The sequence below is a fragment of the Pseudonaja textilis genome, chromosome 15, assembly GCF_049901715.1.
Source record: "Pseudonaja textilis isolate UNSWEBS1 chromosome 15, rPseTex1.2, whole genome shotgun sequence".
Lineage (NCBI taxonomy): Eukaryota > Metazoa > Chordata > Lepidosauria > Squamata > Elapidae > Pseudonaja > Pseudonaja textilis.
The window spans coordinates 8,361,915-8,380,052 of NC_142004.1; the positions used below are offsets into that span (position 1 = coordinate 8,361,915).

Below are 18,138 nucleotides of genomic sequence, written 5' to 3' on the forward strand. Positions count from 1 at the left end.
GGAGACTTAGCAGGATCTCAGATGTCGGAAAGCTTTGCAAAAAAAGAAAAGAAAATAAATAAATTCTAAAAGGGGGCCGTGGATGTAGTTTTCGGAGACAGAGGATTTGTCCGGAGAAAAGATGTTTACTATCCAGGGCCAATCAAGCACCTGACCAGGGTTTTGTGCCACCCGATTCAACCCAGACGCTGCAACCCTAAAGTGATGCTAGCCATCAATTCTGCCTCCGCAGAATGGAATCAGAGATGGTTCGTAGCATTGGCAGAAGGAGAAATACCCTTTGCATGCTAAGAGGCTCGGTGCTTGGAGAGGCATAGCTGTTGGTATCGTGGGCTGGCACGGGCGAGAAGGGGATACCCACTTCCCCACTCGGACGGGCAAAAACATTTCTCGGGGGGGGGAGATAAGCCCACGGCGCCGTTCCACCTCCCTCTTGGAGGGGGAAGAGGGCAGGATGGAGAGATCCCCCCACCCCCAGCCCGCAAGGGAGCCGATCCCTTGGCGAGGCCGCGCGAATGCAGGAGAGTTTCCTCCTTCGTCTCCCCCCCGCTTTCCTCCCTTCTTCTCCTCCCCCAACCTATCCAATATACCACGTGACTTCGCCCCTGCGCTGTGCGCGGGGAGCGAGGCAGCGAGGGCCAGCAACCGAGCCGATTACAACCGCGCACGCAGGCGTGCAAGGACGCGCGCAAGGGGAGGCGGGCAGACAGGCAGGCAACCACCGCGCAGGATCGCATCCCCTCCTCACCTTCGCCGACGCCCCCCCCCCCCCCCCCCCCCCCCAACCCCGACACTCTTTCCAGCTGTGGGCGCATCCCGTTCACCTTCTCTCCCTCCGTTGGCTTCTGCCCAAGCTGGCTGGCCTGCGTCGGCGCGGTGTCCTTGCTTCTGGCTGCCCCCTTCCCCCGCGCTCCCTTCCCTACCCCGCCCGGGCGTGCCTCACTCCACCCCCTCCCCATCCTCAGCCCCCTCCCCTTTGTAGAGGCTCCAAGAGAGAGACGCGGGGGTCCCCTCTGGGCTGAGAAACAGACGCCGAAGGAGCAGGCGGTACTGCGGTGCCTGCTTGGAACGCCGTGGTGCTGAAACGGACAGCTCCTTGTCGCCGGCAATGCGTTGACTCGCCTTGGGCTGCCCCCTTCCTCTCTCGCATCCAGAAGTCGTGGGAAGGGGGTATCTCGGGACTTCCTACTGCCTTCTTCCTCTCCCCCACCCCACCACCAGCTCCCTTCCCCTCAGTCCTTCCTTCCTTCCTTCCACCATCCGGCCAGGCAAGGGGCTGCTTGCCTTCGATGCTGCTGCAGCTCCCGGAGCTGCCATGCCTTGACGCCTTTCTCGACCCAGCAGCTTCCATGGCGGTTGCCAGGAAAATCAAAACTTTATTGACGGTGAACATCTTGGTTTTCGTGGGCATCATCCTCTTCTCGGTCTACTGCAGGATCCAGGACCGCTCCCAGGAGCTGGTGCAGATCGTCCGGAGCGCTGACCGACGGATGAGGGGAAGGAATGCCAAAGTGGGAGCCCTGCTGGACAGGGAAGCCATCCTGCAGCGGTTGGATCATCTGGAGGAAGTGGTGTACAACCAACTCAATGGTGAGGAAGGGAGGGGAGCATCGGGGCAGTTGACTGAGCAAATTTGTTTTGGGGGGGAGGGGATATTTGATTGTTGAATAGTGCTGTCTAATAGCTTGCTAAAGGTACAAAAATGTGAGTCAGAGACATGGTGATCATACGCTTCTTAGACATTGCAGAGTTTTCTAAAGCTTGGGACAGACTATAATATCTTCTATCCAGTCACTGTCTTTACCAAGATTGAGCAAAAGTGGATTAAAACATGGGAATAATGTTCTTTCTTGAGCATTATTTATTCTGGAATTCCATGTTGAGCTGGAGCTAAACTTTTAACAAGAGGAGCTAAGTTGGAGCTAATGCCGTAGTTCAGACTTACTATCAGTTATTTTTAAATGCCCCTGCGAACGATCTGGATAACCAACACAACTCAAACTGTGTGCAGCCAGTCTACATCAGCAGGTTTTATTTTACAGTCTCAGTTTGTTCCAAGGAGGCTTTCCTTCAATTTGGCCAGAAGACTAGAGTTACAGTTCAAAAATCTGTGGCTGGCTCCTCACACCTTACTAGGTCATGTTTTTGGGTGGCCTCACCTGGTGTAACTTTCCCAGCCTTCATTTCCTCTCTGTAAAATGGGCTTGTACGTAAAGGTGCACTCCTTAATTTCTCATTGCATGGACTGTGCACTTCTGGATGAACTAAATTTGCAAAATTGAGAGCATGTTTAGAGAAGGGAAGATACTGAGATCCTGTATTGTGAAGTTGTGTAGACAGGCTGTCTTATGCCATTGAGAAGGGCACCTTCCCTTGGTGATGGAAGATACCAGGGAAAGGATGGAACCATTTGATTTGGGTGTGGTGCCATACCATCCAGGCTCATCTGATCGGTGGTTGGTGGTGAAATAAAGGTAGAACATTTCTTGTTGGGACAATGATGTGCTTGACTGAGGAACCATTGCCTTGATGCTTGGCTGAAGAAGCCAAGCAATAGGGAGTGGAAAAAGGAGGATACAAATTTTGGCTAAGTCCTTTCCCTCAAAGTGACTACATGCCAGCTGCTCCTTGGTATTTACAGTTCTTTTGCCAACACCAGAGACAACCCATCTGTTTGAAGCAATGCAGTAGGATTACTTTGTGGCAGCTCCTTCACACAGTCTTCGTTGGTGGTTTGATGCTATGAGATGAAAAGAGCCGTGTGTGAAAACAGCTGGTCATCGTTAAGAAGTTGGAGATGCCTGCAAAAACCAGGCTCCGTTGTGGGTGGACCCTTTGACCAAATTGCTTGAACTGAGGCCCAGTAAAAGAAAAGGAAGAGATATTTAATTCTGAAGCCACCTTTAAAAATAAAATGACTAACAGTGTCCTTTCTGTTGTGTACCCAGAGCCAATGAAGGGCTGTAAAGCACTTTTCAAGTTCTAAAACTGGATTAACAGGAACAGGCTGGACTGCTATATTAGCAGTAAAATTATCCTGGTTTCTGCTGTTCTTCAGCATTTCTTTAACCTATTAGCTACCACTGCTGTTCCTAATTCTCATGAGGGCGGATGTAAAATTTTCCAGTTTCTTATTCTGTCACCCCTCCTCTTACGCTACCTGGAAGAGGGTGTGTTTAATAATAAAAACTAATTTGATGGATATAAATTAAATCCTGGTTATTGCATGGTTTAAATCAAGCTGATCCAATCTGATTATATTGGTCCTACTCTTTTTTTTTTCCAAAATGTCCACTATCGCATAGGAGCATTTGATTTTACAGTTCAATATAAAAACCTAGGACACACAATATTTTAATGATGTCTGTGGAGATTCTCAGCCATCCAGGTCACAGTTGTTCCAAAGGTCCTTTTTTCAAGAGGCAACTGGACTTTCTTGTTTTTCTTTGAGGTTGTTTCACTTCTCATCCAAGAAGCTTCTTCAGCTCTGACTGGATGGTGGGAAACGGAAGGATTTGTGCTCCTTGCAGACAGCCGCTCATTTCCATTCTTTTTAGAGAGCCCTTGAGGCCACTTGGAGGTTTATCTGTGTCCTCAGGATCACCTGAGCAGTGCAATGGGTGTGGAGTCTTCTTGGAACTGCTGAAAGGACTGTGTTGTGGACTGGAGATATATGATGTTGTATCCCTCCTCCTCTGTTAAGGGAGACCTGTTCAATTTTAACATCAATGGTCACTTCGACTCCCCTCTTTCAACCCATTCACATTTGGGTTAGAAGTGAGCAGTGAAAATGAAGAAAAACGAAGTCCAGTTGCCTCTTCAAAAAAAGCACCTTTGGGACATACTTCAGTGATACTTTGCAAAAGTTTGAGAGGTATTTATAATCAAAGCATCCTACTTCAGGTTTAGTCACAGTTAAACTGGTGTAGGGCTGTGTAAAGCACACCGATTTAAATGAGAACTGGGAGCATCGGAGCTGCTCATGTCACAGTTGGGTCAGACATAAAATGGAGGAATATCTCAAACAGGTAATCATCACCAATGAATAATTGGTCCTTCTCCTATTCCTGGGGGACTCAGTGCTGTACAGGTGGATTTATCTTGCCATTCAGTTGATAGCTTGCTTCCGTCCCTTTCTGATTGACCACAAAAAATCAGTTTATTGAATAGGTTTTGCAAGGTAGGTTTGATGGTTTCTAAATGATGGGTACGGCGGGAAGGATTATTGAGTTAGTAATGGGGAAACACAGAGACTCAATGGCTAAGTCACTGAGCTGGTCAATCAGAAAGGTTGGCGGTTCGGCAGTTCGAATCCCTAGCACTGCATAACGGAGTGAGCTCCCATTACTCATCCCAGCTTCTGCCAACCTAGCAGTTCGAAAGCATGTAAAAAAAAATGCAAGGAGAAAAATAGGGATCCCTTTGGTGGGAAGGGAACAGCGTTCCAGGCGCCTTCGGCATTTAGTCATGCCAGCTACATGGCCACGGAGAAGTCTTCGGATGGCGCTGGCTCTTCGGCTTTGTAATGGAGATGAGCACTGGAAGGAAGGAAGGAAAAGAGAAAGAATAATAGCAATAGACCTTAGACTTATACACGCTTTACAGTGCTTTTACAGCCCCCTCTAAGTGGTTTACAGAATCAGCCATTTGTCCCCAAGCACCTGGGTCCTCATTTTACCCACCTCGGAAGGATGGAAGGCTGAGTCAACCTTGAACTGTTCAGAACTGAACACCTGGAAGTGGGCAGAGTCAAGGAAGGAAGGAAGGAAGGAAGGAAGGAAGGAAGGAAGGAAGGAAGGAAGGAAGGAAAAGAGAAAGAACAATAGCAATAGACCTTAGACTTATACACGCTTTACAGTGCTTTTACAGCCCCCTCTAAGTAGTTTACAGAATCAGCCATTTGTCCCCAACCACCTGGGTCCTCATTTTACCCACCTCGGAAGGATGGAAGGCTGAGTCAACCTTGAACTGTTCAGAACTGAACACCTGGAAGTGGGCAGAGTCAAGGAAGGAAGGAAGGAAGGAAGGAAGGAAGGAAGGAAGGAAGGAAGGAAGGAAGGAAGGAAGGAAGGAAGGAAAAGAGAAAGAACAATAGCAATAGACCTTAGACTTATACACGCTTTACAGTGCTTTTACAGCCCTCTCTAAGCGGTTTACAGAATCAGCCATTTGTCCCCAACCATCTGGGTCCTCATTTGACCCACCTCGGAAGGAGGGAAGGCCGGAATCACCCTTGAGCTGGTGAGACTCAACTTGCCAAACTGCTGGTGGCAGGAGTAGCCTGTATTACTGCATTCTAACCACTGTGCCGCCACAGCTCTTTATTCTCTTCTTGTAGACCCTGGAAGTTGAATTCTTACATTTGGAGAATTACAGGTTAGGAATGTTTTCCCCCTTTACAACCGCTGTAGCCTTCTCCAGGTCATGTAATCCAAATTCAGGCGCTTGGCTTCAGCGACTCATATTTACGATGGTTTGCGGTGATCCCCCCTTTTGCAACCTCCTGACCAGCCAAGTCAAGAATGGTGGTTTTTTTTTTTTGCCAGATTCGCATAACAACTGTGTGAGTAACTTAACAACTGCTTCACAAATGCGACAAGCGAGATTGTAAAATGGGGCAAGACTCATTTAACCAATGTCTTGCTTAGCCACAGAGGTTTTGGTCATAAGACAAGGGCTTACTTGTTTGTATTTGCTTTCCTCTTGCCAGGCCTGTGATTTCCCCTTCCTGCTCCCTTTGTTTTTTAGCTGATATATATTTTTTCCTGCTAAGCTTGTTTCTCATTTTCATACCCTTGCTTTATTTTATTTTTGTTTTTAATTGCTGAAAACTACCCCTGAGCAATGGAACGAGGTTGGAACTAGGCAAGGGAAGATTAAAAAAAAAAAGACAGAATACGTTTCCCCTAAATTATGTTTGTTAACCTCAGGCAATTGTTTTTATTGTTGGGAGATTTAAACTATTCGACACAGATTCACTGAAGAACCTTGAGGCAAATCGCTCATTCCTAAGTTAGCTCCCTCAATGAGGAGTAAAAAAAAGGGAGAAGTTGTAAAAGATTCCTCAGCAGTCACAAAAGAAGGATATATAAACCAAATATAAACAGCCCCCTCCCACCAATTTTCCCCCTCTCTTCCCCTTAATTTATTTTTCCCTCTGCCTCCAACAAATATATTAAAAAGGTTTTAGGATAAACAAATAAAGCGTACAGTACTTTTTTTCCCCTCCGTGTAAGCAGATTTCTAATGGAAACAGGCTTGATTGATATTGTTTGGAGGTAATTTGCAGACTGGCGAGAAATGTCTAGTTTAGAGACCCTGCAGAAAAAGTTGAGCTGTTTGGCACGTTGCCTCTATGCTTCTAAATGTTTGCACTTCAATCTCCCCGTTCCTAATTTCTGGATCTGCAGAAAGCTGAGACGGTTCCTCCATATTGTTCTCTCTCATCCTCTGAGCTTGGTAGTTTTCTTGCAGATGTTTCATTACCCGAACTAGGTAACACCATCAGTATTAGAACGGAGTGGGGTGTGCGCAGAGGAGAAGGAGGAAGGAAGGAGGAGGAGGAGAAGAACTCTGGGGTCCTTGGTGCTCTCTGAGCTTGGTGATTTTCTTGCAGATGTTTCATGACCCAACTAGGCAACATCATCAGTATTAGAAGGGAGTAGGGTGTGTGGGGAGGAGGAGGAGGAGGAGGAGGAGGAGGAGGAGGAGGAGGAGGAGGAGGAGGAGGAGGAGGAGAACTCTGGGGTCCTTGGTGCTCTCTGAGCTTGGCGGTTTTCTTGCAGATGTTTCATGACCCAACTAGGCAACATCATCAGTATTAGAAGGGAGTAGGGTGTGTGGGGAGGAGGAGGAGGAGGAGGAGGAGGAGGAGGAGGAGGAGAACTCTGCAGTCCTTGGTGCTCTCTGAGCTTGGTGGTTTTCTTGCAGATGTTTCATTGCCCAAACGAGTGATGTTAATCTAGCATTGATGATGTTACTTAATTTAGTTAATGTAATTTGGGTTAAGGACCAATCATTCCAACCCTGAGCTACAAATATTCTCCTTTTGGTCACCCTAACTCTTTTGAAGCATAAAAAAACCCAAAATATAATAAAAGGAGATGGCTAAGATTCCATCAGACTCCTGTTGCATATTCTCCTGGGGGATCTGCATTGGCTGACAATTTGCCTCCAGGTCTGATTCAAGATGCTGGTTTGTCACCTTCGAAACCCTACATGATCTGAGACCAGGTTATTTGTACAGGGCCATCCTTTCCCAGTCTCACCAGAATAACAGTAGATCTCCTGTGTTGAGAGGGAGCTATTTCCTGATTAGGGAGCAACTTGACAGCACAAACCTCTAAAGAAGGGTGGAACTTTGCTTTCTAGAACACAGAATTAAAAGGCTGGAAGGGACAATGGAGATCTTCTAGTCCAATCCTGGGCTCAAGCAAGAGATTCTATACATGGTTAACCTTTTTGGCACCGAGTGCTGAAATGCACACATGCACCCAAAACTGGAAAAGCCAACTCCCTGGTCTTTTCGCTTCCAACGCGCATGCGTGTGAAGACCAGCTGTCCGGCTGAATTTCTAACATACATGCACGCTGGCCAGCGGAGCTTCGCGTATGCATGTGCGTTAGAAACCAGAACACGAGGTGGCTGGTGCACGTGTGCGCGCTGGGAGCTGCTTTTCTGGTTTCTGGTGCTCCCACGCACATGAAGACAGGCTGGCCAGTATGTACTAGAACCTGGAAGAGCTACGGGTGATGGCTGATGCGCCTGGAGAGATGGCTCTGCCTGCCATTTCCAGCATGCGTGCCACGGTTCGCCATCTGCTCCTATACCATTCTGGACAAATGGCTGGCCAGTCTCTTGTTAAGAATCTCTAGTATTGGAGCAGCCGCAACTTCTGAAGGCCAGTCGTTCCACTGATTAATTGCTCTCACTGTCAAGAAATTTCTCCTGAAGTCCAGGTTGCTTCTCTCCTTCATTAGTTTCCATCCTTTGCTTCTTGTCCTACCTGGAGGTGCTTTGCAGAATAGTTTGACTCCCTCTTCTTTGGGGCAGCCCCTGAGATATTGGAACACTGCAGTCGTGTCATCTACCCAACCCACCAGAGCGGGGAAACAAGCAATGTTACAAAAAAATCCATCTAGTCTAGTGGGATCAAGAGGAAGGAAGCTCCGATAATACCCAGGAAATATTCACCTATTTAATCATACACATAATAACAGCAGCTAGAATCACATATGCACAACATTTGGAAAAATGAAAGTATACCCACAGATGAGAAGCTAATAAAAAAAAAATTAGAATGTGCCAAATTGGACAGGCTAACAATGGAACTTAAGGACAAAGAATAGAATAGAATTCTTTATTGGCCAAGTGCGATTGGACACACAAGGAATTTGTCTTGGTGTAAATACTCTCAATATATACATAAAAGAAAAGATACATGTGTCAGGAGTCGAGAATCACAAGGTATGACACTTAATGATAGACATAGGGTACAATAAGCAATCAAATCATACCAGGAAACAGTCAATATAAATCGTAAGGATACAAGCGACAAAGTTACAGTCATACAGTCAGAAGTGGGAGGGGATGGGTGATAAGAAGATTGATAGTAATAGTAGTGCAGACTTTGTAATAGTTGAACAAGATTGAGGGAATTATTTGTTTAGTGGAGTGATGGCTTTCGGGAAAAAACTGTCCTTGTGTCTAGTTTTGGTGTGCGGGGCTCTATAGCGTCGTTTTGAGGGAAGGAGTTGAATGTCCAGGATGTGAGGGGTCTGTAAATATTTTCACAGCCCTCTTTTTGACTCGTGCAGTAAACAGAGGAAACAGAATACTACTTAACATGGGATGTATTATATAAATGTGTAACAGGTGCAGAAATTAGTACTTAATGATGAAAGAAATTTAACAAAATAGAAATAATACAAATATACAGAAATATGTAAGAATACACAATGTAAGCAATGCCACTATCGGACTGTATGTGAATATAATTGAAAGTTTATAGAAGGATAAATGTAATATCAAATTAGGATATCATATCCGTAAGAAAATAATAGTTATAATTATGATGTACAACACTAGTCAAAAGAGACTATACTGCATGACTATGAGAATAAATTTACTATGAGAGTAAATTTACTCAGTATTGCTATTGGGCCTGCCTTGAGGATCCTAGGTTGTCTGTAGAACTTAAAATGTTCTGGTACTGAATGCTGAATTGTATGAGACTCCATCAAATTCAAGCTAAGCTTTTTGTGTTGTTGGAAAGAAGTACAAAAATATTACAAAAATAATAACAATAACAATAACTCTCTTGATGAGCACCCTCTGCCTAGGCTGAATTGGCGCCTCCAACCATTTTTTTGCCACACCGATTGATTTCTCGTCTCTCACGTTCTTTGAATATTCGTCTTTCACAAAGCTGCTGAGTTGTTGTCAGCTCTTGCCATCAACGTGATAGGTTGAGTGGCGAAAAGCACGTTGTCTGATGGACCCAACGGAAATTGCCTTGTTTTTTTTTTTTTTTTTCCTTTTTTCAACTCTGCCTGAATTTTTGCACAACAGCTCCGTCTGGTGCACTTCATCAACCTCTCTATTGGTTATCACGCTGTGTTTGTCCTTTAATAGAAAGGGAAGAGTTGAATGACTGCAGTCGGGACTCACAAGGCAATGACAAGATCATTGTACAATGATAGGCTTTGACCTCTGGGAGCAAAGCTGTTTAAACATGGCTTATTTGTGTTATTCAAACAACCATCCTTCCAATGTGTGCATTCCTTCCACCTGAGGCTGGGCAGCAGGATGGCAACAGATCCTGTAGCTTCTTCCAGTTTCATTGGGATGAGACATGTAGGCATTGTGGGGAAGTGGTGTGCATGCAGGAAATAGTTGGGATCTAAGGATGTGGTAAGGAAATGGATCACTTGAATTCTTTTTGCACATTTCCTTTCCTCCAATGTCTATAAAGGTAAAGGTTCCCCTCACACATATGGGTCAACTTGATTTAAATCATGCAATAACCAGGATTTAATTTATATATATATTTATATATATGTTCGGGTATTTTCCCACGTCATTATAGCTGTACTTTTAAAGTTGTAGCAACGTTTCGGCAGAATCTCATCTGCCATCATCAGGCTTCTCTATTGTGTTCGTCTGTGAGTCAGACTTTTACAGTTGTTTCAGTTTTAAATTTGGGGCTAGCCTACTGCTGTGCCAGAATATTTTTTTCTTCCTCCTGATTGGTTGGGAGTCTTGGTATGTGTTTATTGGTCTTGGAGTTTGCTGTGTTCTGCTTGATTGGTGTTTCTAATATCTTCTGTCTGTTTCGTGGCTTTTTTTGTGTCTTGATTGGCTGGCAACATTGTGTTCATGTATTGGAGGCTTTTAGTGCAGCTTGGCTCCAAATAAATGGACGGCTACCATTTATTAGGAAGCTAGGTTTCATCTGGGTGCCTGGTTGGGGTGTGTTTGAGCTGGAGGTATCAGGGGGGATCTGTTTGTGCCCAGGTGTTTGCCTGGCTTGTGGTGTGGGGATTTTTTTTTTTAATATTTGTTTTCATAGATTTTCACGGGTACAGGTATGTAGGTCTAGATTTGTTTGGGTCTTTTCCCATGTAAAATCTATATCTATCGTCTATCTATCTATATGCTATCTATCATTTTCTATCTATCTATCTATCTATCTATCTATCTATCTATCTATCTATCTATCTATCTATCATCTCTGTCTATCTATCCTCTATATTTATCTATCCTCTATCTATCTCATATTGTCCACAATAGATAGACAGATAGATGATGCTATCTATCTATCATCTATCTATCTATATGCTATCTTCTATCATCTTCTATCTATCTATCTATCTATCTATCTATCTATCTATCTATCTATCTATCTATCTATCGTATCTATACATCTATCTATATATCTATATATCAGCTATCTATCATCTATCTCTCTATCATGGACAATGGGTTCTCTTAATGAGTATGATGTTTGGTTTACAACCACCACCACCAATATATATATATATATATATATATATATATATATATATATATATATATATATATATATATATGCAAAATCCGGTTGGTCATATGATGACCCGCTGAATAATCAGCGTGGCTTACAGCCATAAGTCAAGCACTATCTATAATGTCACTCCAGCATAGTGAACTTACAGCTTCAGCAACTAAGCAAAGGCGGTAGACACTTTCTTGGACTCAAAAATAGATGTGAGTAGGGGGTTGGGGTCTTTCTAAAGTGGGAAGCTCAAGGCTTCCAAAAGAAAGAAATTCAGAGAGGTCACCAAAACTACTCTTTGGTCCCTGGCAAACACCCAGCCATGTCAGCCTCCAGAGTAGCTTCCATCTCGTGTGATAGACGGCTCTTGTAGACCTCCTCAACACCCTTGAAGAAAAAGGCGACTCACAGTGGTAGTGTGATTGAGCTATAGTTACACCTGCCGAACGCGTGCCCATTCATTCAAAAACAATCCTACCGAGTCAACAGAACTTAATCTTTCCTCTAATGAGTTCACATCAACCCCTAGACATAATTGACTAGATTTCCTCTACAGATTTCCGCAGATAACTGCATAGACAATAATTTAACGGGAAGAGTTAGGGGTGAAAAATAAAAGGATTCATTTCCCCGGGACACGCACAGTTCTTTTAATGCCAAAAGCAATTCAGAGGGTCAGCTTGCAATTTTATTGTAATTGCTTCTCTCCCCCCCCACACCTCCTTTCTCTCTCTCTCTCTTTTTTTCCCCCCCAGCCTTCTCTTCCAGTAATACACAACAATCAATATGGCATGTAATTAGATTTCATTCAATCTGAAAAAAAGATGAGGACAATTTTTATCTTCTTATTATGCAGATGCTTCGCACCTTGCCCTACACGTCTCTTTCTTATTAGACTTCATGGGCCTATTAGGGGTGGCAGCCATTTTGGAGAAGAAATTGGGGTGGGTGGGTTTGTTGTTGTTGGGGTTTTTTTTTTTTGGAAAATGCTGGCAGATTATCGTTCTTCGCACATCATCATAATTCGATTGTGTTCTCTTTGAGAAGATTAAATACAGCAGTAATTTTAGGCTTGATGAATGAATCCTGTTCCTAAGTGACAGCCTGACTGGGAGGGGAAGTGGGGAAAGAAAGAAAAAAAAAACAGCATGATGTATTCATCCCACACCGCCAGGAGAGCATTTTGTAGCATGCCGCTGGTTCCACTTAGCTGAAAGGAAGAGGGGAGGAAGGGGGAAAAAGTTGGGTGAAATGTATTTTGTGGATGGAAAATTCTAGGATGGATTTTAGTATTTCTGTGGAAGAGCGCTGGAAACTTGCGAAGAAGTGTAGGCGATGACGTCTTTGAAACTGGAGTAGTTTCCCACAACCTGGATGACCTCCAAAATGTGGAGTTACAACTCCCAGAATTCCACAACTAGGAATGCTACCACTGAGAATTGTGGGAATTGAAGTCCTCACATCTGGAGGATTTGGAGAAGACCTCTAGTCTGAACCTGACCCAGAACAGAAAAGGATTCAGATGAAGTCCGGAGTGTACAACCTTCGAAGTGTTCTCTTCTTCAAGTTTAGCAGACAAAGTCCCTAATTTCCCTCATGACCTCCAAAACGTGGACCAACTCCCAGAATACCAGAAGCAGGAACGCTACTGCTGAGAATTGTGGGAATAGCTAGGAATGGAACAGCTTGCCTTTGCGGAAGCTTCCAGTGATGAAGCTTCGTGGAGCTTCATCACTGGAAGCTTTCAGGAAGAGACTGGACTGTCATCGGTCAGAAATGGTGTAGGCTCTCCTGCTTGGGCGGGGGGTTGGACTAGATGACCTATAAGGTCCCTTCCAACTCGGGTATTCTATATTCAGTGGAACAGAAGTTGTTTTCAGAGGTTGTAGGAGCTTCATCACTGGAAGCTTTCAAATAGAGACTGGGCTGCCATCTGTCAAAAATGGTGGAGGGTCTCCTTTTTGGGCGGGGGTTGGACTAGATGATCTACACGGTCCCTTCCAACTCTGTTTATAATCTGTAAAGGAACAGAATGGCAATTCTGATCGAGCTCAACAGTCGCTCTCCAAGGTCCTAATCTTGCTGCTGAAATTTGCAGGCCCGGTGACTTTAACCTATTAAGGGTCTTCAGGACTGACGGTATCTATTACATCTATTAGGGCCTCAGCGGTGCAGCTGGAATTAACCTTGATGAAGCGTTTTGTGCAGAAAAGGGCTATCATTGGCCCCAGCCGACCATTTTATATCACGGTTCAATCTCAACTGTCCCTTTGAGCAACTGAAGCTGTTTTCGAAGTTTCTGGCCACTAATTTGGACCTCCGCTTCCCTCTCCCGGAATTGCCGGGAACAAACGGAGATTTAAGTAAATACCAACCGCAAAGAAAATTGAATCAGAAGCTGAACGGGAGTAAGAAGCAAATGTTTGCTCGTTTTCCTTTCCTTCAGCCCTCTCCCGGAAGAGGATTGCACCAGCATTCCCAGTGGACAGATCAAAAGAAGGTCAACATCCACGCAACATACAAACTATGCGTTTCATGTTTCCCCTGTGGTTATAGAATCCATTTGGTGTGAATTTATAATAAACTAGCTGGATACCTATGCTTTGCGATGAAATTTTCTGATTGGGCTATGCAGGAGAAATTCAGTTCACAATCCACTGGCTCAGTGGTGGTCGGTGATTGAAACACATAAGGGAATATCGCTCTCAACGCCTTGAGTCCATAGGTGGAAGGCGTAGACATTTGGGTGAGGTACCGTTGTTTAGAGATGCGGTGGATCAGTGGCTAAGACGCTGAGCTTGTCGATCAGAAAGGTTGGCAGTTCGAATCCCTAGCGCCGCATAACGGAATGAGCTCCCGTTATTTGTCCCGGCTTCTGCCAACCTAGCAGTTCGAAAGCACATAAAAAATGCAAGTAGAAAAATAGGGATCATCTTTGATGGGAAAGTCACAGCGTTCCGTGCGCCTTCGGCGTTTAGTCATGCCGTCCACATGACCACAGAGACGTATTCGGACAGCGCTGGCTCTTCGGCTTTGAAACAGAGATGAGCACCGCCTCCTAGAGCCAGAAAAAATTAGCACGGATGTGCGGGGGAACCTTTACCTGACCAAAGTTTAAGGAGCCCCAGGCCGCTCCTGAGTGAAGGATTGGAACGTCTGCCAGTTTGAACTGAGGTGACAGAATGTGAGACAACAGGCAGTTGGAAAAGATTTCTTTTCAGGTGGGGAGGGGGAACAGAACTCCTTAGCCACAGAGCATGTTAATAATAATAATATAGGAAATATTAACGCTCTGATGGTCATTTTGAAAAATCCTTTCTTAGTGAGCACCTAGAAGCCAAGAGGAACATAGGTGCCAAATGTCAAGTTTGTAGGCTTTACGGTTCTGGAGGTTTTGTGATGATGTATGAGTGGTACTTGGCTTTATATATATATATAGATAGATAGATACTTGGTGTTTTTGCAATGAAATGCAGGTAGTCTCAAGTTACAACAGTTTGTTTAATGACCATTCAAAGTTACCACGGCGCTTTAAAATGACTTACGACCATTTTTCACACTTATGACCATTTCAGCCTCTGCACAGCCACATGATCAAACTTCCAAGGCTTGGCAACTGATTCCTCTTTATGACGGTTGTGGTGTCCAGGGGGGTTCATGCGATCCGCCTTTGCAACACACCAAGTCAAGATTCACTTAACAACCATGTTATTAACGTAACAACTGCAGTGACTCACTGTGACAACTGTGGCCAGACATGGGGCAAGACTCACTTCACACATGTCTCCCTTAGCAACAGAAATGTTGGGCTCAACTGTGGTCATAAGCTGAGGATGACCTTTAGAATGCTTAAAGGCAGAGGTTGGACACCTAGTGAATGCTAGTGGAATAAGGGTGTGACTTTCGGTGAGCATTTGTGGTGCATGTGTGTCTGTTTAATTGCAGGTTCCAGTTTAAATGATATGGGAGAGATTGAGTAACTAACATGCAGAAGTGAAATGGACCAGCTGTAGACTAATCTGTGTATTTATTATCCATGATAAAGCTCAGAGAACAATTTCCCAGTGCAATTTAGTTCTGGGTGGTGGTAATTTTGCAAAACACACCTGCAGACAAACCTGCTTCTGTTTTCTAATTGTGACAGCTGTATTCACCATTAACGTTGCACGACTTATTTTATAAACCACGAAATAGAAAGAAGCAATAGGTCTGTTACATCAGACAATATCAATTTCAAATCATTGCTTTGATTCAAGCGTGCAGCTAAGTTTGGTTTGGACTTTTTTCGTTTTTTAAGGATGCCAGCTTTAATATTTGCATTGATCCAATTTCAATAATCCAAATGAAATTATGAATTTGATTTGAGCAAGACTTCCAAATACGTAAAGAAAAATGCTTTTTGACCATGCACAGATGTATCTAAATTATCCAAATGTATCCAGAAGTATCTGATTTAATACAGTCCCAACCTTCTGATTTGATTAATATTTAATTGAATCCCTCCCAGTTGAATCTCCAAATTGAATCTTTATCTTTAATGCAAGGTAATAATTTCTCCTTTATTTGATGTCAGCTGTTAAAGCAAAATTAATACCTTTTTGGCTGCAGAGTTGTTGGAAGTTGTGTAGCACATATAACAACAACACTAATAACAATAATGAGCAAACACTCCTCCTCCAGTCAAAGGACTGATGACGGTGAAATTTAATTACACAAACATTTACACACACACAGAGGTGGCAAGAGAAAATGTACTGAAAATAGAAATAGTTCATTTCTCTAGAAGGCTGGCTCATTAACATTCTGGTTCAAGAGGTAAAGAGTAATTGTGGGTTTTGCATAAAGGAATTAGCCTGGACATTAATTTATACTTGCTAGTACCTGATGTAACTGCCTTAATATTCACTATGTTTGGTGGTTTTCTTGCAGACATTTCATTACCGAACTAGGTAACACGATCACTGCTGGAAGGGTGAAGGGTGAAGGGTTTGCATTTGGTTTATATTGTCGAGGCAAGTCATTAATATATAAACAGAGAGCAAATACCCCTTACTTCTAAAACTAACGATGTTATCTAGTTGGGTATTGAAATGTCTGGAAAAAAATCACCAAGGTCAGAGCAGGTCCAGGACTGCAGAGTCCTCCTCCTCCTCCTCCTCTTCCTCCTCCTCCTTCCAAATCTCATACCCTTCTAGCACTGCTAATGTTACTTAGTTGGGTAATGAAAAGTCTGCGACAACACTCCCAAACTCAGAGCACGTCAACCCTGAGCTACAAATATTCTCTCAATACCAACTGCTTAATATAATAGTCCATGCTTAAAAAAGCCCCCAAATAACACACAATTATTTGCTACTCAACCAGGCAAGAGCTGAACCTGCAGGTAGCTTTGCTAGCTGCTTTACTTCCTTATTATCTGCACCTCTGTGTTGTTGCTTCGCCTTCCTTACACAAACAGGAAGCTCCAATTGTGCACTGACAGGCTAAAGAGTTGAGGAAAGACAGCTTTGGAAACACAAGTTTCCCCCAAGGAAGGAGAGATCGGTTGTTAGGAGCAACGCTTGCTCCAAACACCTTCACTCCAGGGTGCATCCTGGCGTCCTTTCAATGTGTGAATATCAGACCTAGATCTCAGGCTTGAAACCACCTAATGTCTTACTCTTAACAGAAAGGAACATTTGAGTCGGAGAAATGAGTTGACAACAATGCAGTGTGACATCTCTCTGGAGTACTTGAGACAAACAAACCTCCTGAGTGATTGCGCGTCATGCAGTTCTTCAGGTACTGGCACAAAATGCGTCATGACAAGATCTTGTCTGGTTACTTGGAGGCCTCTCGGTAAAATGAACTGGAATTTAGTTAGTTGTGTTTTTTAAAATATCCTACCCTCTTTTTTTTATTATTATAAATAAATTAAGGTGGCGAACACATTCAACACACCTTCTTCCTCCTATTTGGCCCACAACAACAATCCTGTGAGGTTGGGTTGAAAGAGTGGGACTGGTCCCAAGTCATCCAGCTGGGTTTTCAACCTAAGAAAGGACTAGCTGTCAGGGTTCCGATAGATGCCCTAATTAAATGATTGACACTAGCACTCCCACTCTCCTGGTGATTGGCCCAAAGTCACCCAGTTAGCCTTGAGGCTTAAGATGGGACTAGAACTCATCATCTTCTGGTGATTGGCCCAAAGTCACCCAATTGGCTTTCATGCCTAAGGCGGGACTAGAACTCATCATCTCCCGGTGATTGGTCCAAAGTCACCCCATTAATCTTGAGGGTTAAGGTGGGACTAGGGCTCATCATCTTCTGGTGATTGGCCCAAAGTCACCCAATTGGCCTTCATGCCTAAGGCAGGACTAGAACTCATCATCTCCTGGTGATTGGTCCAAAGTCACCCCATTAATCTTGAGGGTTAAGGTGGGGCTAGGGCTCATCATCTCCTGGTGATTGGCCTAAAATCACCCAGTTGGCTTTCATGCCTAAGATGAAACTAGAACTCACAATCTCCTGGTTTCTAGCTTGGTGCCTTAGACCAAACTGGCTACAAAGCTCTATCAATGCAGATTATTTCCAACCCTGCTTGGCTAGCAACCGGCAGATTATTGATTTAAACTTTAAAAGAGAGCCAGTGGCAATGGGTGTTTTTGGTTGCTTGGGTGTCCGAGGCACGTAGAAATGGAACAGGGTTTGCCTCTTAATGCTGCTTACCTCATTCGGATGTTTCTCTCTCTCTCTCTCCCACTTCCTCCATTCTACTGAGGCCACTTGATAGCATGAAGATCAATCCATCCTTATGAATAATCATGCTCTTTGATGAAACATCGTTAGAGGGGGAGCTTAAGTGATTCCTTGGGTTGATTCCCAGCATTGTTTAACCAGTGTTCATACACTTAGTAGGAACTCTGCCCACATAGCGTGTTTGTGGACTCTTTGCAACGTCATCATCATCAGAATTGGAAGGGACCTTGGAGGTCTTCTAGTCTAACCCCCTGCTCCGGCAGGAAGCCCCATACCATTTCAGACAAATGGCTGTCCAGTCTCTTTCTAAAAACCTCCAGTGTTTGGAGCACCCACATCTTTTAGACGCCAGCCGTTCCACTGGT

At 44.1% G+C, this 18,138-nt stretch overlaps 1 protein-coding gene across 1 annotated transcript in view; it reads left to right on the forward strand.

Moving 5' to 3' along the window:
* Positions 1 to 664: 664 nt before the first annotated feature.
* GALNT9 (polypeptide N-acetylgalactosaminyltransferase 9) overlaps positions 665 to 18,138 on the forward strand; it is a 93,735-nt gene continuing 76,261 nt past the window's right edge. Inside the window, exon 1 of the mRNA XM_087913437.1 lies at positions 665 to 1,590. Within this exon, the coding sequence (XP_087769563.1) occupies positions 1,290 to 1,590 (301 nt within the window). The 5' untranslated portion in view covers positions 665 to 1,289. The remainder of the gene's footprint in view (positions 1,591 to 18,138) is intronic.